Source organism: Chinchilla lanigera, unplaced genomic scaffold (assembly GCF_000276665.1).
Source record: "Chinchilla lanigera isolate Chin_1 unplaced genomic scaffold, ChiLan1.0 scaffold00002, whole genome shotgun sequence".
Taxonomy (NCBI): Eukaryota; Metazoa; Chordata; class Mammalia; order Rodentia; family Chinchillidae; genus Chinchilla; species Chinchilla lanigera.
The window spans coordinates 2,992,048-3,014,270 of record NW_004955403.1 but is presented as its reverse complement, the minus strand read 5'-3'; the positions used below and the strand labels follow the sequence as shown (position 1 = coordinate 3,014,270).

Sequence of the window (22,223 nt, the reverse complement as noted above, 5' to 3'; positions counted from 1 at the left end):
CTACCACTTTGTTTGGAACTCTGTATTGTCTGTACTGTGCTTGTGATATTTTGTAAAATGTTGTCTGTCTGTTAATGTTTTCCTCCTTTTATTTAAAAAAAAAAAAAAAAAAGTCTTTCCTTCCCAGAAAAGTTAGTGGGAGGAGAAAAGGAAACGGAAGAGTGAGTAGGCCTGAAGCACCGGCCCACGGTTCTAAGACTGTTTGCGGTGGTGAGACTGCAGGCAAGCTGGCGCCGCAGGGAGACCGAGGCACGCGGAGGCGGAGGGGCGGCTCTTGGCCTGTGTCCCTGTCCCCACCCGCCTGTGCCTGGGCGCGCCCGTGTGCAGCGGGAGGGGCGGGCGGGCCTGCCAGGTGCCGAGGGCCGTGCGGTCAGCCACACGCTGGGTTTCTCCGGGCCTCACACAGGCGTCGGGGGCAGCGGGCGCCTCGCGCTGACAGCCCGGGGCCGGCGCGCAGTCTTACCTGTCGTGTCTCAGCACGGGCGTGGGCAGCACGCTGGTCAGCAGCCACCCGAACTCGGCCAGCGTGTGCAGCAGGGGGCCGTAGTCAGCCTTGACGGCAGTGCCCTGCGGGACAGGGACAGGGCTTGCGACAGCGGCGGGGGTGGCAGGCGCCCTGCGGGGGGAGGAGTGCGCCCCGTCTCCTGCTGCTCCCCAGCTCCGGCCACCCCCGCTGGCAGAGCACGCAGGGCTGGGACCCAGGGCTGGGGCTGTGAGGCGGCGGGAGCGGGCCACCCGCTTTCACCCCAAGCCTCTCCCCGCCAGGAGATTCCCGCTTCACCAAGGCTGGGTCTCCTGTCCACTTCAGGCCAGCGAGGCCGAGGACCCTGCAAGGTCCCTGGCGGGGCCCTGAGTCCCGTGGTGAGGATGCCCAATTCGCCCGGCCACCCCCAGGGCAGTCTGCGGGCGACCGCACAGCGGCAGCGTCACCTCCAGTGGCAGAGGACAGTGCCGTGCTCGTGCCTGGCTGCTCCGGACACTTTGGCCCCACGGTGACTTGGTAAGGCTGGGAAGGGAGCCGGTTGTCAGAACACGACCTGTCCTTGGAGGTATTTTCGCTCTTGTGGCCTTGCGCAGAGAAAGGCTCCCTGCCAGGGGATTCTGTTCGTGGTTAGAATCCTGAGTTTTTTGGAACCCCCTACCTATTTATGGACAGAGGATTAAAGCACGTTCCCCTCCCACACTGGTAAGGAAGTGTGTCACTCACCGGGACGCAGTCCCAGACCCTGAACGAGTGTGTGTGTGTGTGTGTGTGTGTGTGAGAGAGAGAGAGGACCCTGCCAGCAGCCCTGTAACGTGCAGAGCTGCACAGAAAGCCGAGCTGGCTGTCGTCCCGCGGCTCACCTCGATGACCGTCCACTGCTCCACCACGATGGCGTCGTTTCCTTTCCTGGGAGAACCCGGGAGCCCAGAGCCTTCCTCCTCGTAGATAAAAAATCCCTCCAGAGACTTCGGCAAATGGTCCCCTGCGAGGAAGCAGATGCATGAGGGAGGCTGCAGGTCAGAGTTTTTCTGAAGATCAGACTCAGAGAGCCCTGAGAGGAGGCCGGGAGAGAACAAACCCCTGAAACATCTGCTTGCCGCAGCGTAACCCGCTCCTGGCCTTCGCAGCGTCCCTTTCCTCCTTAGACGTAAAGCCAGGCTTACCCTTGGGCGGATTAGACCAGACTATCTGCGTGGAGGCGGCCACGGCAGAAACAAGAGTAGATGATGTGATTCAGTGTGACTCAGAAGAGCGCAGACTCTAACCTGGAGCCGCTCTTCACCTGGAGATCAAATTTTGGTTTCTATTCTGTATGAAAATATTGGTTATGCCATTAAGAGAAACCACATAAAAAATGTTTAATTCTTAGCCAGACGTGGTGGCGCACGCCTGCAATCCCAGTTCTTGGGCGGCTGACCCACGAGGATCACGCTGAGTTCGAGGCCAGCCTGGGCTACACAGTGAGTTCAAGGCCAGCCTGAACTGCATAGTGAGACCCGGTCTCAAGACAAAAAGTTTAATCCTTGAAATCTGAGGTGTGAGGTGAAAATTAGTGGGAGGTAAAATCGTTGACCAGAACAGTTCTTTCTCTCAGCCACATATTACCTCCCACCCTGCCTAAATAGCAACAGGAAAAACCTAAACAGAAGTCATTGTCCAGAGAATTCCTGCAGGGAAGGAAGTTTTAGGAAGGAGGCCTCTGGGGCTTTTTCTTGAGTAGCTGACAATAACCAGCTGGCCTACATGAAATTGGTTTTGTGGAAATTTTTCTGTCTCCTGTGTCACAACAGAGGATATTCTTTCCCATGGTCATGCGCTGGTGACACATTTTGGTTTTGATACAGCACAGTGTCACATCAAAGTTTCTGGGGCTGACGGTTCTCTAAGTAATAGAGGCCTTCCAAGTTTCCTAGTGGTGTTTTAAGCTTAAGAATTAAAAAAGACAAAAGTAATTTCAATGTACCGTTCAGTTTTAATTTTTACTGATAGGCTGTGAACTTCTGCTTTTATACTTTCCTTTTCTGTTAGGCAAGTGTTCTAGCACTAAGCTACAGCAGTTATTAGCTCACTGTTTTATTTAGAGATAAGCTCTTGCCGAATTGCCCAGGCTGGCCTTGAACTTGTGATCCTCTTGCCTTGGCCCCACGAGCAGCAGGCAGTTCAGACACGCAACACTGCCCTGGCCGAGTGTGAACTTTTTTTCCCCTTTTGACATCATTCGTGTTTAGGGCTGCACATCACGAAGAACTGACACCTCGGTGTGGTTCCCAGGACGGTGACATCTGACACCCTGCTGGCGCTGGTGTTTGCTCAGCGCGCCCTCCTCTTCCCGGGTGTGCTCACTCACCCCACCGCTCCAGGTGACCTGGGGGACGGAGCCTGCGCTGTCTTTGAGACTGTGCCCCGGGCTGTCTCTGGGACCGGGAGCCCGAGTGTTAAAACAATCACACACTGTGGCACCACGCTGTCAGCTGTGCTCGACGCCGCGGCCTTGGTGGTTCGGGACGTGGAAACTGTAGGCGTGGTGGCTCTGGGCCGCCTCCTCGACTCGGCCTCAGGGTTGCTGCCGCCTCCCCCCGGTCGGTGTGAACACAGCAACCGTGTCACTGCCTAGCAGCGGCGTGGACGGAGCTCAGAGACGCCACGAGGAGGCTGGCCACCAAGGACGCGGCGTGCAGGGGCCCGCGACAGGTGGGGCGGCCATGCGGCACACTGGGCTTGCTCGGTGGGGTGAGCTGGCAGGCAGGTCGCGGAGTCCAAGGTCCTCGATAGCAGGAGCGCCGGGTCCTGCCCCGCCTGCTGCGTGGGTGTGGACTTGAGCTCGGTCACAGGTCCTCCTTCCCTGCTGGGCTCTCAAGAGCCCCGAGGTCTGACCAGGCCTGGGAAGCCAGGCCTCCTTGTGCCTTTGGGGACAGAGGTGACAGCCAGGGAGGGACCAGGGAAGGCCTGTGGCCAAGTGACCACGGGGTGCTTAGTGCTCAGCCTTCCAGGTCACGGGGGAGGGGAGCACTGTCTCTCAGGTGTCCCTAGGGCTTCCCAGCCAAGGTGGCTGGGGCCTGCTGTGCAGAGACCAGCCTGGCCACGCGAGACTCAGGCGTCCTCCTGCCCCGGTGTCTTCCCAGCCCTGGGCCCAAGGTCACATTGTGTGGTGACCTGGGACAGGCACAGAGCACAATGAGACTGCGTCTTGACAGTGTTTGGGCGGGACACCCCAGCAAAGCCACCACACTCGTGTCCCTAAAAGACAAGCTCCAGGGGTGAGCTTTAAAGGGACTCCTTTAAAACTGACGTGCTAAAAACAAAAAACAAAACAAAACAAAAAAACCCAACTGACGCGCTGTGTGATTAGTTTTTCCCCAGAACTTTGCAAAGATGTTGCCGAAGCGAGTGATCCGAGGCACACGTGGCTCACGCTTCGTGACAGGTTCTCCTGCAGATGAAATCCGAGCGCATGGAGATACCTGAACGATTCAAGGCATCCGTTATTACCGTTTCTGTATGTCGGAAAGTGTTGTCGTTATACATACACAGTGGAAATTCAACATGTTCATTTTTGTCATTTGAAAAATTTGAGAGCACCTAGATTTTCTTAGTTTTCAATTCCATAAAAACGTGTAGTGGACACGTTCAGAGCACGCCAGAAATGCAGGCAGACAAGTTTCATCTGAAGCTCGACAAGTTATGGACTCATCACTTGAGACAAATGAAATGGCCCTGGTGGCAAACCAACTCCAGGGGCCACAGCCGAATGACACTTGTCACTCTTCCGGCTGCATTCCTGCTCCCGCTCCATCCTGAAGGTCACCAGAGGGGGCGGGGACAAGCCCAGCAGCAGAGGTTACAGAGAAGAGTGGCCGGGCCACCGCCCAGGGTCTCCCAGGCTGCTCCCTGAGGAGGATCCCTGCGGTTCCTTGGAGACGTGCAGGGCGACGTTGCCGACGTGCTGTTTAAAAGCCACGTGAACCTGTGTTCTCCTTAAATGCACTCACGGAATCTAAAAGCAGCGTCCTTCCCTGCAGGCTGTGAGCTCTGAGCTGTCTGGCGTGGTGCACGTCCCAAAAGCATGTTTCCCAGGTTGGTCTGGAACTCAAGATTGTCCTGCCTCAGCCTCCTGAGTGCTGGGGTTACAGGTATATGCCACCATGCCTGACACCCAGCTTTTCTTTAAATCTCTCTTTTTTTAAAAAAATTCTCCTAGAAAGGCAGTTTTGGGAAACTTTTAGTTGGTTTTCTGAGAGACAAGAATTGAGTATGTATCTAAAAAAAAATTATAAAATTGCCTCATCTAAAAATCATGAAATGCTCATCTAAAAAATAAAGTTTCTGGGTGTGGTGGCGCACGCCTGTAATCCCAGCACTCGGGGGGCTGAGGCAGTACGTAAAGGGGAAGGCTAACTGACAAGGAGAAACAGACCTGACCACCAGGTCAGCATCACCTCCTGGACCACAGATCCCTCCCACGCAGGTTGGGGCGACGCGGGTATCTGCTCTGTGCGCAGCGGCAGCCACTGTGGGACCCGGGAGGAAAGCAGACATGAGCTCCGCACCGGCATAGCCTCTGCCCAGGATGCCGGGCTGCAAAGGCCAGCCAGCCCAGCCCGTCCGCCCGGCTCAGCCGCGATCCCTCCTGTCCCTTCCCTCGCTGCCGAGCTGTGTGACCAGTGAGGCCACCCTCTCCTCAGGGTCATCTCTGTCCTCTCCACCACGGACGAGAGGCACAAACTCCAGAGGCAGCTTCAGCAGAGTCCGGAGCCCTAGACATAACGCGGGGCTCACTCACCACTTACCTCGCGGGGAATCCCAGCACACGAAGGCGTCGGTTAAGGAAAAGCCTTGCTTGTAATAAAAGGTCGTGAGCTCCAGCCAGTCGGCGTCCAGTGTGCTGATGACGGCCCCCTTCCTGGCCACCTTCATGGACAGGGCACCCTCCTGGTAGCTCCAGCAGGCCGCGTCGTCCTCGAAGGCGTTGAAGGCTGCGTACAGCCTGGGCTCTGGGGTTGGCACGGGAAGATGCGTTAGGATGGGGGGTCGGCAAAGTCAGAGCTTTAGGACCACTCAGAGGGGCAGAGAAGAGAGCGGCGGGGGCCCCCAGCGCTCAGCGAATCCCACGTGCGCCTCGCGCCAGTCACAGAGGTGGGGGCAGCGGGGCGACGGCGTGGTGCCCGCTAAGCGCCTCTCAGCTCAGGAGCGCGCTGCGGATTGGCTTCATGGAAGCTCGGAGGCTTGAACACACGTTATGCACCCACATATAGCGCGTGGTGCTTTGCCTTCTGTGAGTATCATGCTACTATGTGTCAATCTGTAAGCTGAGTTTTTTGATGGTGCTGGGTTTTGAACCCAGGGCCTCATGCATGCTATGCAAACACTACCCCTGAGCCACCCTGCGGACTCTGTGAGTTGATTTATTCTTTGTTCAAAGTCATGCCTTTGAGACTTAAGTAGCTACATAGATCTTACTCATTCATTTTAACTACCACATGATATTCCAGTTAACTATTCTTCTTTTGATAGACACATCTACTTTTTCTAGATTTATTTGTTTATTTATTGGCTTTCTGAAACAGGGTCTCACTATGAAGTCCAGGATGGGATTGAACTTGAAGTGATCTTCCCGCCTCAGCCTCTTGAGTGCTGGGATTATAGGCGCGCACCACCATGCCCGGCTTGTTTCCATTTTTTTCTTACAAATATTCTCCATGTCTCCTTGCACACGTGTGTGAGGAGGCTGGAATCCACACGTAAACACGGAAGTGCCGGGTCACATCTTGGCTGGGAACTGGCGAAGTCCTAACGTTGGGTGCAGGGGCCCACGGCTGTGACTGCTTTGGGAAGCAGGCTCGGCTGTGCGACAGAGTATCTGGGGCCTACGGCGTCTTTCGTGCATCCCATAGCCCTTTCCTCCCACCCCAGGCAGGTACGAAAGTCACTGCGGAGCATATAGCTTAAAATACTCAGAAAGCAGCTGAGACTGATGGGGTGAAAGCCCATGTTGACTGGGCCTCGGAGGACGGGATGACACCCGACTGGGTCCACCTGAGGGGCTCAGGGGCGGTGAGGGGGTGCCAGACCCAGGACGCCCTTGAAGCTCAGCCCCCCGGCTCGCCTCCTGTGGGGTCCCTTGGTGCCGGCCACGACTCAGCACTGTGCAGACCCCTCCTGTTTGCCTCTCAGAGCAGCCCGGGAGCCCCCAGCACCTCTCTTTATAAGGAAGCTGAGGTGTCCTGCTCTGGAGCCCCGACCCAGGCGGCCACCTCGAAGGCAGACAGAGCCTTTGATTTTCTGTGATAGTGTTGTTTACAACCACGCCTGTGATCCCAGCATTTGGAGGCTGAGGCAGGAGGACTGCTGTGAGTTGGAGGCCAGCCTGACTACATAGCGAGACCTTGACTCAGAAACAAACAGTCAGAACGAAGCCTGTAAAGGGTCAGAAAACCTGAACAGCGCTGAAAAAATCTACGCTCAATGGCGGCTTGAGAAACCTGCACTTTGGCAACCAGGAGCCAAGCCATTGCCTGAGGTTTTCTCCTGCCCCTGAAGCTGCTTCGCCGGAGCCAGGCCTCATCACCAAGTGCTGCCTCAAGAAAGCCAATTAACCTCAAAGGTGAGAGTGCTCCAGGGAACGGGACAGACCCCGAGGCAGCGCGGAGACACACAGAGCAGAGTCCTGGCTGTGATCCTGCCCTACCAGGGGCTGGGACTCCCGAGAAATAAACCTTCTACCCGAGGAACTGTGCAGCATGAGTTTTGGAGGCCACCTAACAGCGATCTCCATGTTAGAGCAAAATTAAAATGACTCCAGAGATCTCTCAAAATCACTTTCTCAAATAATCCCCATCATAAAAAAAGATAATAATTTAAAAGCCCAAACCACAGTCATGTTTGCTTGATACTGACAAAGAAGAATTACAAGTTGAATTGTTTCTTCCTTTCATTTTTTGAGATGGGGTCTCACTCTGTTCCCCAGGCTGGACTTGAACTCATGGGCTCAAGAGATCCTCCTGCCTCAGCCTCAACCCACAGTTTCATCATGGGATGGCCCTGTGGGACCTGCTAGTGGGGGGTGTGGTCTGAAACTCTTCAGGCTCCTTCCTACTGTGATGATTTTTAAAAATCACGCACAACTTGGATTAATTCATTGACTCTTCATAATCTTTAGAAATTTACTTTGAGAAAACCTTTAAAAATGTATTTTGGTTGGGTGTGGTGGAGCAGGACTGTAATCCCAGCACTCAGGAGGCTGAGGCAGGAGGATCGTTGCAAGTCTGAGACCAACCTGGGCTACAAAGTGAGCTGAAGTCCAGCCTGAACTGCATAGTGAGACCCTGTCTCAAAAAGACAAAAAAAAATGTATTTTGCTAAGTTGAAACTAGGACCATATTCTCTTTTTTTGTCTTGTTCATTTGTTTTTGTTTTTGAGACAGGGTCTTTCTATGTGGCTCAGGCTGGCCTGGAACTCACGGTGACCCTCCTGCCTCAGCCTCCCGGGCGCATCTGCTGCCATGCTGGCTCTGTGTTCTGGTCCCTTACCTTCTCCCTTCCTTGGCTTGGTAGGGCCGGGGCTGCCATCAAGCTCCCCCTGTGCCTGGCCGCTCTCCTGACGGGGCGCTTCCCCAGGGCCACTTTCTGACGCCGGCCTGCGGCCTGGTCCCTCGTCTCTGCTCCTCCGGCTGTCGTTGGCTGCGGGCTCCGCACCTGCACCCCGGCCGGTCCCGTTGCAGCATCTGGTCGGCGGGCAGAGCTGCGGGAGGAAGCCCACGAACCGCATGCCTCCCCGAGCCGCAGCGTTGACCTGAGGGGCAGAGAAGGACAAAGAGCCACGTGTGGCGCGGCCACCATTGTCACCTTAGTGCAGCGGAGACGCCTCCCAGGGCTTCCCCAGAAACCTCTCAAAGCAACGTTGCCACGCAACCCTTATTGTCAAGGAGGACAGAATTGAAAAGCAGAAAACCCGCAGTATGTTTGATGATGTTGGTCCAGAAAAAGTTAAAGACTATGTCATTTCTTCTTTTCTTTTAGATAGGGTCTCACTCTGTTGCTCAGGCTGGACTCAGACTCCTGGGCTCGAGTGATCCTCCCGCCTCAGCCTGCTGAGTCGTGGGAGCACTGGCACACCCACCACCCATGGTGGAGAGACTGTTGCCTGGCATAGCTGCGCACACACAGGCTCAGCGCCTGGCAGAACCTGGACGCTTCCTGGTCTCCGCCATCGGTGTCGGCGTCTCGGCACCTTTGTCTCTGACCTGGGCTGAATCCACGGCTAGGTTCAGTCGGAGCAGAGGACGCAGCTTTGTGAACTTGCTTCCGAGCGAAGGGCCAGAGGAGGTGTGAGCGTGCACAGGAGGAGGTGTGAGCGTGCACAGGAGGAGGTCTGAGCGTGCACAGGAGGAGGTGTGAGCGTGCACAGGTCAAGCGTGCACAGGAAGTCGAGCGTGCACAGGAAGTCTCAGTGTGCACAGGAGGAGGTCCGAGCGTGTGCTCTCCTGGCCCACCTCTCACTTGCACGCGCCTTGCCCCACCTTTGCTTCCTTTCCAATCCATTCTACCTGCGTCTCTTTCTGCGCCCACTTGGCCGTGGCTCCAGCAGCGGCTGTGTCTCATCTGTCCTCCTCCCTGCCGTCCTCGTTTAGCAGTGCCCTGTCCTAGGCCCTACAATCTAGGTGCTCGTCTAAGTCCTTGCTAAGCAAGTGCAAGGGAAGAGCCGGTGCGTCCGCTCTGCAGTCGCTGCTGGAAGCACTTGACTTGGGGGCTGTGAAGGTGGCCCGGTCGGTGAGGAAGTTGTGGTGCAAATGGAGACACCTGTGGCTGGACTGGACTGGGATGAAAAAGCCCAGGAAGAGCTGGACTGGACAGGCAAGGCGCAGTCTCGGGGAAATGCAGCGGACTGGGCAGCAGGGTCAGGGCGGAGGCTGGGGTGTGCAGCATAGGCTTATAACCGAGACAAATCCTTGAAAACCGCAGGGCTCCCCTTTCCTCAGAGTCCCGGGGGCCGGGTGCGTTCAGCGGCTTCTGCCCCAGGAGCCGGTGTGGCACAGGCAGACAGGCTCGGGCTCCCTGGAAGCTGTGGCCTGAGAAGGTCACCTGGTAGCAAACACAGCTCGCTCTTTTCCAGGTTCTGGGCTGGAGCGCTGAGATCCTAAATTTACAGCCCCAAGGGGTATGAAGCGCTTGTAAACCTTATTTTAAAACCAGTGCAAGGGGCTGCGGGGAGGCTCAGGCTCAGTGGGTGGAGCTCGCCCAGCGGGCAGGAAGCTGAGGGCCACCCAGTCCTGCGCACACCCAGCGGGGGTGACCCTGCTGTGACCTAAGCTCCGGGTAGAAGCCAGCGCCCGACAATCGGCTCAAAAATAGTATCTGGCTGCTTCTCGCACTCCTGTTCACACTCGATGCTGTCTGGACCCCGCCCGAGCTGCGCTTCCTGGGGCCGCGCTCTCCGTGAAAGAACCCAGTTACAACTCGCTGAAATAACAGTGCCTTCCTGTTTGGTGGATTTCTAGCTGGGGCCAGGAAGTCAGATGCCAAACCAGGGCTCCGCAGGTGACCTTTTAGGACTAAATGAGCAGCTATGTTTGTTATTTCCAAAAGAAGCTTTCTGGAGCGAACTCATTCCCAGAAAAAACATTACAGTTCCCAGAACAGCAGTGGTGAGCAGTGTGCGTACTTTGTTTATAAATGTCTAGCCTTCAAGACGGCTCCTAAAACTGTACTGAACGAGGCTTTGTCTCTAGCTGGGGAATGTCCTGAGCAGCTCTAACACAAACCACAGCTAGTCTTGCACACAAGGTTATTCAAAGTTTGGAACCAAAAACAGAAACCAATGAACAAGTTTCACAGTTTCTCACCCAGCAGGAAATACCTTAGGTTTTAGGCTGTAGGCCTTTAATAAAAGCTAAAGACCTGTGAATGCATCAATACAAATAAACCAGAAATGGAAAACAAACAAAGCCTTCATTGTAAAGCCCTATCGTCTTGGACTATTTATGAATGTATCCTTTTTCCTGGTTTTAACAATCTATACATAGCGTCCACCTTAATCGAAGGCCTCCCTTTACTGTCTTTGTCGTCAGTGAGGTGTTACGCTCACGCCCATACAATGTTTGATTATATTGATAACCATGGTGTCCTGCAAGGACTTCCAGTTCCCGGAGCTTGGTTCATGATTCACTGTTGATGAAATATCTCCCTGTTAAAGTGACCTTTTCTCTTTTCATATTATTTTTTGGAACAGATGGCTAAAAAGGAGATTGCTAGTTTACAAAATTAAACAGGACCTCAGATCCTTACTTCCAAATGGGCATCAGGAACCCCGCGCTGTGTGTTACGAAACCAGGTGCAACACGAGGTCAGTGTCTTGAAGCTTTGGCGACTGTGGATTTCATACTTTCAGTTCTGTTCCCAGTTGGACAGTGGAGAGGTGGTCACTCTCAGTTTGTGCTTACATTAAAAACTACTAGCTCGACTCTCTGCCGGCCAGCTCCGTGGCGTGCGTTTCCGTTGGCGCCTGCTGTCCAGGTGTCCACTGTTCAGGGGTGGGCGGCATGTTCACGTATTTATGTTCGTTTCCTGTGTGTTCCCTGCAGATTCCTCCTGTTCCTTCTTCAACTTTTCCAGTGCACAATTTATGTTTATATCCTCAGACTCTTTGATCTACGCGTCATTCGATATGCTTACTTTTCTGTTTTCTCTCAGATTCTTTATATTTTACAGAAGTATCTCCACACCTCATCTGAAATGCGTGGAACTTCTGTATTTCCTATAGGACAAATGCTCACTTTCTCCATAGCACTTGTTAAGTAATGGTTATTCTTCTGCTTTCTCTTACCAGGTTTGTTATTAAATTTCTATGTGGTTACCTCCATTCTGTTTCATTGGCCTGCTTTTCTGGTGTGTGTGTGTGTGTGTGTGTGTGTTCTGAGACAGGCTGGCCTCGAACTTGTGATCCTCCTGCCTCAGCCTCTCAAGTGCTGGGATTACAGGTGTGCACCACCATGTCCAGCTCTGGTTTTCTGTTTTTAAAGCCGTACAGTTTGGGACAAGTGCTTCAGTGGTTTTAAGTCGGATAGAATAAGTCATCTATTGCTTTCTCATTCTTTTAAAAGTAAAAACAAGCATCTGTGTCTCAGTCACCATGGAAGCACACAGGTACCTTCTCCATCAGCTCCTTCGCGATGTCGCTGGTCTGTGCATCCCCAGGCACCGGACACTCTTCGATGACCAGCCGTGGGTGCCTCCGTGTGCTAGGTGCTGCTGGGTGCTTGGGGCTGCAACAGAGGGAGTGCGTTCGTGTCGCCGCTTGTCTGTGACACGGTCGGGGGGAGGGCAACTCTAGAGCCAGGACCAGGGCATCTTTTTTTTTCTGTCTTTTTGAGACAGTGTCTCCTTATATAGCCCAGGCTGGCCTCAAACTCACAGCAATCCTCCTGCCTCAGCCTCCCAAGTGCTAGGATTACAAGCATGTGCCACCACAGAGCCAGGGAGTCTTTCTAAACTAACGTTTGCTTTTACTGGTGCATGTGTGCAGTGCACTCTGTCACGTGCCTTGTGGGGGGCTGGCCCATGCCCGTGCCGCAGTCCCACCCCTCACCCGCTTCTTCAGCTGGTCCAGGCCCGCCTGCCTGCCCCATCTCCCGCCTTTCTCTGGGCTCGGGCCCTCCTGTGTTGTTACTTCAAGCCCCGTGCCTCTCCTCATGAAAACACCAGAAGCACACTCACTTCTATTGACTTAAATTCCTCGGTCTAAACTTCTAGCGCCCTAACCTCTCACTGTGGATGGAGGAGCTCGCTTCTGAGGTCAGGAGACACGGCCCAGGCCGCCGTCACACCGCGCTGTCCACAGAAGCCTGGCGCGCCCCCTGGGTGGTGAGGCGAGCGTGGCCCTCCCTTTCTCTTCCCTCTGGTCTCTCTTCCTAGCTCATTCCCAGCCTCGTCAGGCGCAGTGCAGCCACCCGAGCAGTGCTGAGCGGAACTTGCTGACGGGGCTGCAGCTGGGACTGGACGGCGGTCGGAGCCCGGGGTGGCTCGGTCCCCGCGGGGCTCCGGCACCCAGGACACGGGCGAGCAGGCCTTCAAGCACACCCGCCAACTGTTTTGTTTTGCTTTTTGCTTTTTGAGACAGGGTCTCACTATGCAGTTCAGGCTGGCCTTGAACTCACTTTGTAGCCCAGGCTGCCCTCCAACTTGCAGTGACCCTCCTGCCTCAGCCTCCCAAGTGCTGGGATTACGGGTGTGTGCCACCACACCCAGCTCACTTAGACTTTTCTTCTCCTTCTCCTTTTTCTTTTGCATGGTTCTGGGGATGAACCGGGACCTTGTATGCTACGCTACCACTGGAGCATTAGGCCACACCCCCAGCCACACCCGCGATTTTTTGGCCCCTTCCTAATCTTCCAGTTTTCCTAGTTTCCCACTCTTTTCCTCTTAGTTCATTTGTTGTTCACTGTTTCACAGTTAAAGTTGTTGACCCATCACTACAAAGACAGAACAGGTTTCACTCTGGTCTTTGAGACGGTTTGAAAGAGTTATGTACAAAAATACACTGCGTTAATTCCAGCACTGTTTCAGTTATTTTCATTCTTCATTGGAAAGGGCCATAGTGTTTTTACCATAAAAGCTGCCAAATGTGCGATCTAGGCACACAAAGGTGGTTGCAGTGTTGTTTAGAAAAGCAGCGATTACTTTTTAAAAAGTCATACAAGATGGAGCTGGGCATGATGGCACATGCAGTGACCTCTGCTCTTTGGGAGGCTGAGGCAGGAGGGTTGGAAGTTCCAGGCCGGCCTGGGAAACTCAGCGAGACTGTGTCTCAAATCAAGGAGGCTGCGTGTGTGGCCTGAGGTGGAGGACCTGCCGGGCGGAGCGTCATGGCAGGAGGCTGTGGGCTGCGGAAGTGACTGTGGGGATTTGACCCCCATGATGGGTGGGGAAGTGGACGTGTGTCTGGCCTGGGAGCCCGGCCTGGCTTCCCGCTGCACAAGTCTGGGAGTGTAGCGCCTCTGTCACACAGCCGTCCCCGGGGCTCCTGCGCGGAGATGCGGGGTCCCTGACCTGCTGAGGCTGTGCCTGCACCCTCCGGCTCCCTCCCACATGCTGTCCCTGTCCCCGTCCGCAGCTGTCTGCACCCACGCGTCCCAGGGGGCTCCCACCCAGTGTATTTGTGGACAGAGCGGGAATCTCCTTGCCCCATCCGGCTCTGACTCCTCCCACGGCGGCTGAAGCGCAAGCCCGTGTGTGACCCGATGTCCTCGCCCTGCCGCCTCCGCAGAGCCACGGCCCCGCTGCCCCCCGGTCCACATGGCTCACCTGGCTTTTGGCCGCAGCAGCACGGCTCGGTACAGGTGACTGGCGGGCAGGGGTGCCCGTGGGCCCGCGGGGTGCAGGATGGGGTGCAGGGCTCCCACCACGTAGCCCTGGAGGTAATAGTCCTCCACCTCGGTGACTATGTCCTCAACTGAGTGTATCCTGATCAACTCCGGGTGTGACGAGGCTGAGAGAGCAAAAGCAGAGAGAAACGTGCACGTTTGCAGACTGAATGTACGTGATTCTACATGTGGCAACGCCACTGGGCCAGTCCCTGGGCGAGGTCTCAAACACGCCACACCAACAGGTGCTGTAGCTTTTCTTCGAAGCCAGGGCCACGAACATACATGCTAGCTACGCACTGGGACTGGCCGACACCCCGAGCCCGGTTTATTTTATTATTTTGAGACAGGTTCTCACTAAGTGGCCAAGGCGGGCCTCGAACCTGCGATCTTTCTGCCTCAGCCTTCTGAGGAGCTGGGATTATACACAGAAAAAAACTGACCTGGTGAACTGTAGGTGTGTGACAGTACCAGCATGTCTTAAAGCAGAAATGCAGTGCTGCTATCAAGTCAGGCAGATTCTGAGCATCTGTATTTCCACTAAAATAGACTGAAGACACAGAAAAGAAACCCTAATTTGCAGAGCCAGTTGTTTACATGACCCTGAATAGATGGGGTGCATGGGTTCGGAAAGGTAAAACTGATACAATCTAAAAAGTAAAAATGGGAGGAGTAGCACTTAAGCAGGAATTATCAGGAGCTCTAAGTGTCTCATGGAACCCATGTAAACGCAGTAAAGGAGGTGAGAAGGTCAGGCCACCCAGTACTTCCCTGGCCTTTGACATTTCTTTTAATTTTAAGCAAAATAAAATTACTCCAAAGGGGTTTTTATGCTCATAGAACCCTAAAAGCAGACTGTTTACCATAAGTAGAAAGCTGTCTTACAAATAAACAACACAAAGGAGACGTAGGTGCCCATTCGCTCTGTGACCTGCCCCGCGTGAGCTTCCTGGCTGCCATGAGGCGAGCTGGTTTCCTGTGCCAAGCCCTTCTGATAGGATGTCTCTGCTCACCCAAGTCTAGAGGCATTGGCGGGTGTCAGCCAACCATGGACCAAACCTCTGAACCATGAGCCACAGTAGATCTCTCTTCCTTGAAGGTATAAGGTATCTGTCATGGTGATAGAAAGCTGACAATACACCCTCTAATCTAGATTCTTCTGTAATAGCTCCCAGTTTCTAAAAATGATAATGAATTCAAATATTTTCACACTGTTCCCTCTGAGCAAGCTCCGCCTGAAGGCTGATGCCACCTGTGTCTCACTGGTTTGTGACTGCACCTTGGGTCACCCTAGGGATGCTCTGGGTCAGAACCTGCCTAGGTCCAGGTTGGCCACGGAAGTCACCTTGGCTGGAGTCAGCGCCCTGGACGCAGGCAACTGCAGCGGATGCTTCCTCACTAGCGAGGTGGTGGTGGTGAGGGGGGAAGAGGCTCAGCGATTCATAAGTTGTCCTCGTTGGTCCTCGTCTGACGAAAGTTGCTGGGCCTTGCTGGAAATGCACCATCGCCACTCAAGAAGAGCGAGCTGGTGGAGAGAAGGGGGCCCTTGCTGAGCACCCCTGCTTGCAACGCCCAGCTGCTCGTAGCGGTGCTGAGCCGAGACTGGAAGTGGTCCAGACACCGAGACAGGACCGAGAGAGCTGTGCTGCGCTGCGGAAGACCGCATCCGGACACAGTCCCCGCCCCGGGCCGCCGGCTCCACGTCCCCACCCCAGGGCCCCGCTCCAGAGGCTCGGTTTCCCTACAGCGTGGGAGTGAAGGGCCGGGGTCCGGGCTGGAATCCAACAGCTGCGAGCCTCCCGGCCCCTCTGGCTCCCTGGGTTCTGTGAGACAAGGAACAAACGGCGCTGTTTACCGCTTTGACGGGGATAGCTGGTTCCTCTTACATCAGTGCTCCGCGACTTGTAGGAGCTTTAGTGCATCCTCCAGGGCTATTGTGAGGAGCCACGGAAGAATTTTGCGATCGCCTTGACAACTATACAAATGCAAAGTGCGTTTTTATTATTAAAATTTAAACATGTCAAAGGTTAAGCAACAGTTTTTCACTCGTTTTCATAGTTTCTACAATAAAATATCCGTAGACTTCAAATGTTTTGTTTTGCCTTGCATCTCCTTTATTTTAGAATTTTTTTATCTAAAGTTTTTTGTGAGCAGTTTGCAGTCACAGCGATTGCATTCACGGAGGGGAACTGGCGCCGCGGGGGACCGCATCTTCCTTGTTTGTGCTTCCCTCCCCTCTCCCCCTCACATTTGGGGTGTCGTGCATGTTTGTAACACAGCCGCTGACCTCTGTTCTTGGGGATTGCACATGCACACGGAAGTCTCGGTCATTTCCAATCCCTTACCTGCCTCTCCTTTCCCAGCCCTTTCCCGTCTCCAAAAGTCTAACTTCTAGCTCCTTATTGTCTGTCTCACTCTTCTGTTCTGTTCTAGCTTAGGTTTCTCATATGAGAGAAACGCGCGATATCTAACGCTCTGAGTCTGGCTTGTTTTGCTTACACGATGGTCTTGAGGTGCAGACGGCACGATTTCTTTCTTCTCTCCGCTGGAATAATATCCCATTCTGCATGTATAGCCCACATTTTCTATTTCGAGCCTTCTGTTGACAGGCACCGAGGCCCTTTGCAGAGCTCCGCTGTTTTGAATTGTGCCGTAGAAAACACGGGCATGCATGTATCGCCGTAGCACGCCGTCCTTAAATCTTGCCAAGAATATACTCAAGAGAGGAACAGCAGGATCAAACGGTGTTTTCGGTTTCACTTTTTTGAGGGAACACCATGTTGATTTTTTTTTTTTTCCTTTTTGGTACTAGGAATCGGACTGAGGACCTTGCGTTTGCCAAGCAGGCGCTGTACTGTGAGGTATATCCCAGGCCCACCATTCCCACCAACAGTGCAAGAGGGTTTCTTTCCCCTGTATCCTGGCATTCCTTGGTCTTTTGGTGCTCTGGATGCAGGTGTAAGATGCACTCTCAAGGCAGTTTTGATTTTCATTTTCCTAGGGACTAAAGATGCCAACTATTTTTCATATATTTATTGTCCGTTTGTACATCCTTTGACACATCTATTCAATTCTTTTACTCACTTCTTTTGACTCACTCATTTGTTTTTTTTTCTTTCTTTCTTTCTTTCATTTTTTGTCTTTTTGAGACAGGGTCTCACTATGCAGTTCAGGCTGGCCTTGAGCTCACTCTGTAGCCCAGGCTGGTCTGAACTCTCAACGATCCTCCTGCCTCAGCCTCCCGAGTGCTGGGATTACAGGGGTGCACCACCCCACCTGTCCAGTCATTTGTTTCTGGGGGTTAATTTTTTGAGTTCTTTGTATGTCCTAGATATTAGTCCTCTATCTGAAGAGGAGTTGGTAAAAATCGTCTCCCACTTTGTAGGTTTTTCTTCATTTTGTTGGTTGTCTGCTCTGTTGTAAGAAACTTTGTAATTTGACATAGGCTCATTTGTGGATTCTTGATATTTTCTCCTGCGCTTTTGGAGACCTATTTGGGAAATCTGCTCCTGTACCTCCAGCTTCGTGTTTCCCCTGGTGGTTCTAGCAGTTTCGAAGATTCTCCTTCTATATCCGGTTGGATTTTAGAGTAAGGGAAGAGGCAGGAGCCCAGAGGTCATCTTCTCTCCATCGTATGTTTTTGGCCCCTTTGTTAACATCAAGGGGCTGCGGACCTATGGGGTTGCGCTTTTGTTTTCTGTTCTATTCCACTGGTCTACCTGTTGTCTGTCTTTGTGCTGATCCCACGTTGCTTTTGTTCCTCTCGCTTTGTGGTATAACGTGGAACTCAGGGCTGCGATGCCCTCCAGCTTGCTCAAGATGCTCTACTTATTCTGGGTTTCCTTTGATTCCATATGAAGGTTAGGGTTTTTTTCTAGTTCTGCAGTGAACGCTGTTCGGATTTTAATAGGAATTGCATCAAGAGGGATCACATCACTTTTGGTAATACTGCTATTTTCACAGCTTTAGTACTTCTGGCCAAGACAAGGGAGTCTTTCCATTTTCATTTTGTTTTGTTTTTTTTTTTTTTTTGGTTTTTCTCCGGTACCAGGAACCGAACTCACGACCTTGCACTTGCCAGGCAGGCGCTTTTGCCGCTGAGCTAAATCCCCAGCCCCTCCATTTTCTAGTGTCCCCTTCAACTTCTTTCTTCAGAGTTCTGTGTTTTTCATTATAGACGACTTTCACTGCAAGTTAATTCCTAGATATTTACATTTTTTGGTGCTGTTGTAACTGAAACTGTTTTCCTGATTTCTTTCTCAGCTTCATTATCGCTGTATGGGGCTGTTACTGATTGTTGTGTTGATTTTTGTATCCTGCCACTTCTCTAAAATTACCACATCTAAAAGTCTTCCGGTTGATTTCTTTTGTCTTCAAGGTAAAGGATTACTTTATCTACAAATATGATAAATTGACTTCTTCTTTTCCTATCTGTATCTCTTTTGTTTCTTCCTTTTGCCTGATTGCTCCAGCTGAAGTTTTGAGTACTGTATTGAACAGGGTGGTAATAGTAGACATTTTTGTTTCATTCCTGATTGGAGAAAAACCCTTTTAGTGTTTCAGATGTAGGCTTCTGAGTTTCTCATATATGTCTTTTATCAGTTTGAGGTTAGAGCCTTCTATACCTATTTTCTTTTTCTATCTTTTCTTTTTTCTTTTTTTGTTTGTTTTTGAGAGGCCTTGCAATGTAGTCCAGGCTGGCCTTGAACTCATGATGACCCTCCTGTCTCAGGCTTTCAGCTGCTGAGAGTATAGATGTACACCACACCTGGCCCCATACCTATTTTCATCTTTTTTTTTTTTTATCATGAAGGATTGTTGGATTTTGTCAAAGACTTTCTCTGTGTCTATTGAGCTGATCTTGTAAGTTTTGTCCTTGATCCTATTTATTCAGTGAATTACAGTTACTTATTTAGGTAGGTTGAACCATCCTTGCACCCTTGGGATGAGACTATGCTGTATGTTTCTAATGAGCTGTTGAATTCTGTTTGCAAGAACTTATTGAGGAATTTTGCAAGCATGTTCATCAAGGATATTGGTCTGTAGTTTTCTCTTTTTCTTGGGTCCTTTGAGGATCCAGCAGTTTTGGTATCAGGGTAGTGCTGGCCTCGAAGAATAGTTCTGGGAGCTTCCCTCCTCTCCATTACATGGAGGAGCTTGGGGAGCAGGGATGTTAGCTCTTCTCTAAAGATACGGGAGAACTTTGGTGAAGCTCAGCAGGGCCTGGGCTTTTCTAAATGGGTAGAGTTTCCATCACTACATCAGTCTCATTGTTTGTTATTGATCTGTTTAGATTTTGTATACCTTAGTTCAATTTCGTTAGGTTGCATGTATCTAAAAATCTACCTACTTCTTCAAGATTCTGCAATTTACTGGAATGTAAGTTTTCAAGACTAATTTCTAATAATCCTCTGGATTTCAGTGATGTCTGTTGTGATTTCACCTTTTTCATCTCTAGTTTTGTTAATTTGGGCCTTGCCTGTTTCTGGCAGTATGTTTGGCTGAGGATTTATGAATTTTGTTTAGCTTTTCAAAGAAAAATTCTTGACTCATTGATCCTTTATATATTTTTGGTTTCAATTTTATTAGTTTCTTCTCTGATTTTTATGATGCATTTCTTTCTACCAATGTTGGGGCTGATTGTTCTTGTTTTTCTAGGTCTGAGGTCATCAAGCTATTCTCCTGGGACTGCTCTATTTTTCTGTTGTAGGTACTCATAGCTGTAGACTTCCTTCTTAGCACTGCTTTCACTGTGTTTCCATTATCACCTGATCCTAGGAATTTAAGTTTCTCCCATTTTTTTAAGTAACTCATTGATGGTTCAGGAATGATCAATCTCCATGAGTTTGTGTAGTTTCTGTGGTTTCTTTTGCCACTGATTTTTTGTTTCGTTCCATTATGATCTCATAGGATGCATGAGATTATTTCTTTTGTACTTACTGAGACTTTCTTTCTGGTCTGAAATATGATCTACAGTGGTAACTTGGTTCACAAACACTTCTCTTGGGCAAACAATTTGGTTTGCAAACAGAAGCTTTTGCAAAATTTTGCTTTTGTTTACGAAGTTTGCATTGGGTAACAAACACAGCCGTGGCCATCTTTCTCACAGAAACACAAACATGGCCGTCTTTTCCAAAACTGAGAACAAATTAAGTCTCTGATCTGAGGTACCACCCTATTTTGAAGAAAGTTCCCTGAACTGCTGAAAAACAATGTATATTCTACTGTTGTTGGATGAAAAACTCTATTGATATCTGTTACATCTATTTGATCTATTTGTAGTTTAAAACTGATGTTTCTTCATTGATCTTTTGTCTGGCTAACATATTGTGAGAATGGGGTATTGATGTATTGGGGCCTATCTGTCCTTTTATGTCAAGCATTATTTGTTTTATGAAATTGGCTGTGCCAATGTTAGGTGCACATATACTTAAAATTGTTATCTCCTCTTGGTGAATTGTTCCTTTCTGTGTGTTGTGACTTTCTTTGTTTCTTCTGACCATCTATGGCTGACACCAACTTTTGCTACTCTTGCCTGCTTGTGGGCTTCAGCTGCCTGGAGTAGTAGTTTTTTTTTTTTTTATTGTTTCCCTTTCACGGTGTGTGTGTGCCTTTGCAGACGAGCTATATCCCTTGCTATTGATGGTCTTGGTTTTTGATTCAGTTTGCCAGTTTGTATCTTTATAGGAGAGTTGAGACTATTTAAATTAAATGTTACTATTGAAAGGTATATACTAATTCTTGTCACTTTTTCTGATGTTTGATTCATTTTTTTTTCAAATGTGTTTAATAATTCTTGCAGTGAGATTAATTCTTTCCTGTGACCATACTGTTGCTGTCTTTGATGCCTCTGTCTTGGATTCTCCTTAAATTTTTTCTGCAGTTCTGTGTTCTGTGGTCATGCATTTCTGTAGCATGTCCTTATCATGGAAGGGTTTTATTTCTCCTTTAGTTTTGAAGGCTAATCTTGCAGCATATAGTTATCTAGGTTGGCGATGATTTTCTTTCAGGGCTTGAAACTGTCCCATGTCCTCCTGGCCTTTAAGGTTTCTTTAAATCTGATGCTTTTTGGATGGATTTGTCTTTATAAATGATTTAATGTTTCTCTCTAACAGCTTCCTTTTTTTTTGGGTCTTTTTGAGACAGGGTCTTGCTATGCACTTCAGGCTGGCCTTGAGCTCACTTTGTAGCCCAGGCTGGTCTTCAACGTGCAATGATCCTCCTGCCTCAGCCTCCTGAGTGCTGGGATTACAGGCGTGTCCCACCATGCCTGGCATCTCTCTAACAGCTTTTAATGTTCTTTCTTTGTTGAGTTTCTGGCATTTTGACTGCGATGTCTCCTGGGAGGGCTCTTTTCTGATTGTGTCTATTTGAGCTTCTAAGCGCCTCCTTCACATGATCATTCTGTAGATTTGAGAAATTTTTTGGGTAATAATTTCAGTGAATAGGTTTATGTCATCATCTTGTCTTTCAACATCTTCCTTGAGGCAGATGACTCTGCAGTTCATTCTTTTTGAAGTTGTCTGGGAGCTCTTGGATAACCTTTACATGGTTTTTGTTGTTTCGTTGTCACTGCCTGAATGTTCTGGTACATCTACCTCGTCCTCAAGCCCTGAATCCCCTCTTCTGGTTCATCTTACCTACTGCCAGGACTTTTAATTAAGGGATTTCCCCCTTTTCTTTTTGTGATATGGGGGATCAAACCACAGCCTTCTGTCTCTGGATCCTCTTATGTTTTTATTTTGAGACAAGGACTCCCTAAGTTGTCCAAGTGGAACCTGTACTTGCGCTTGCCTCAGTCTCCCAAAGTGCTGGGATTACAGGCATGCGCTATCAAACCCGGCTCAATTGTGTTTCTCATTGAATTTATTGACGTTTTCATTTTTAGAATTTCTTCTTGGTTCTTTTTCAGAGCCTCCATCTCTTTATTAAAGTAATCTTTAATAAAGAGGGGTGAAGGGGTATGGGAGAAACTGGTTCTTCAGAGCAAACCTGGGCTGAACAGAAGAGGAAAGGAGAAAAAAGAGCAATAATAAAGGTGCCCCGTGGTCTAGAAGACACAGGGTGGGCCACCGTGAGGAGTCATGATAGTCTTGTTGATCATTTTAATCATTAGGATTAAAAAAAAAATTCTTTGGCATTTCATACACTAGAGTATTTCTGGTATCAGCTTTTGGGGAGTTGTGAATTTTTGGAGGCATCTCATGGCCTAGATTCCTTATGAATCTCATGACTTTGTGTTGGCATCTGTAAGCAGTGGTATGGACGGCTCTCCCTCCGGGGTGGAGAGCTCCTGGGCAAGTGGCCATCGCCCTGGAAGGGGCTGTGGATGTGACTCAGCGTGAAGCACCCACTCGAGCTGGGTCCAAAGTACTAGGTTCAAC

At 50.7% G+C, this 22,223-nt stretch overlaps 1 protein-coding gene across 2 annotated transcripts in view; it reads right to left on the bottom strand.

Annotated features, from left to right (window-relative positions):
* The window catches only part of Rftn2 (raftlin family member 2), a 47,842-nt gene that overhangs the window by 16,324 nt on the left and 9,295 nt on the right, over positions 1-22,223 (bottom strand). For both annotated transcript variants that reach the window (XR_001233175.1, XM_005373263.2), the window contains exons 2-7: positions 13,781-13,964; positions 11,628-11,742; positions 8,012-8,273; positions 5,272-5,475; positions 1,345-1,466; positions 464-567 (exon numbers count right to left, since the gene is read on the bottom strand). Coding sequence is in view for 1 of the 2 variants with exons in the window: in XM_005373263.2 (XP_005373320.1) it covers positions 464-567; positions 1,345-1,466; positions 5,272-5,475; positions 8,012-8,273; positions 11,628-11,742; positions 13,781-13,964 (991 nt within the window). In the remaining variant the exon portion in view is untranslated. The remainder of the gene's footprint in view (positions 1-463; positions 568-1,344; positions 1,467-5,271; positions 5,476-8,011; positions 8,274-11,627; positions 11,743-13,780; positions 13,965-22,223) is intronic.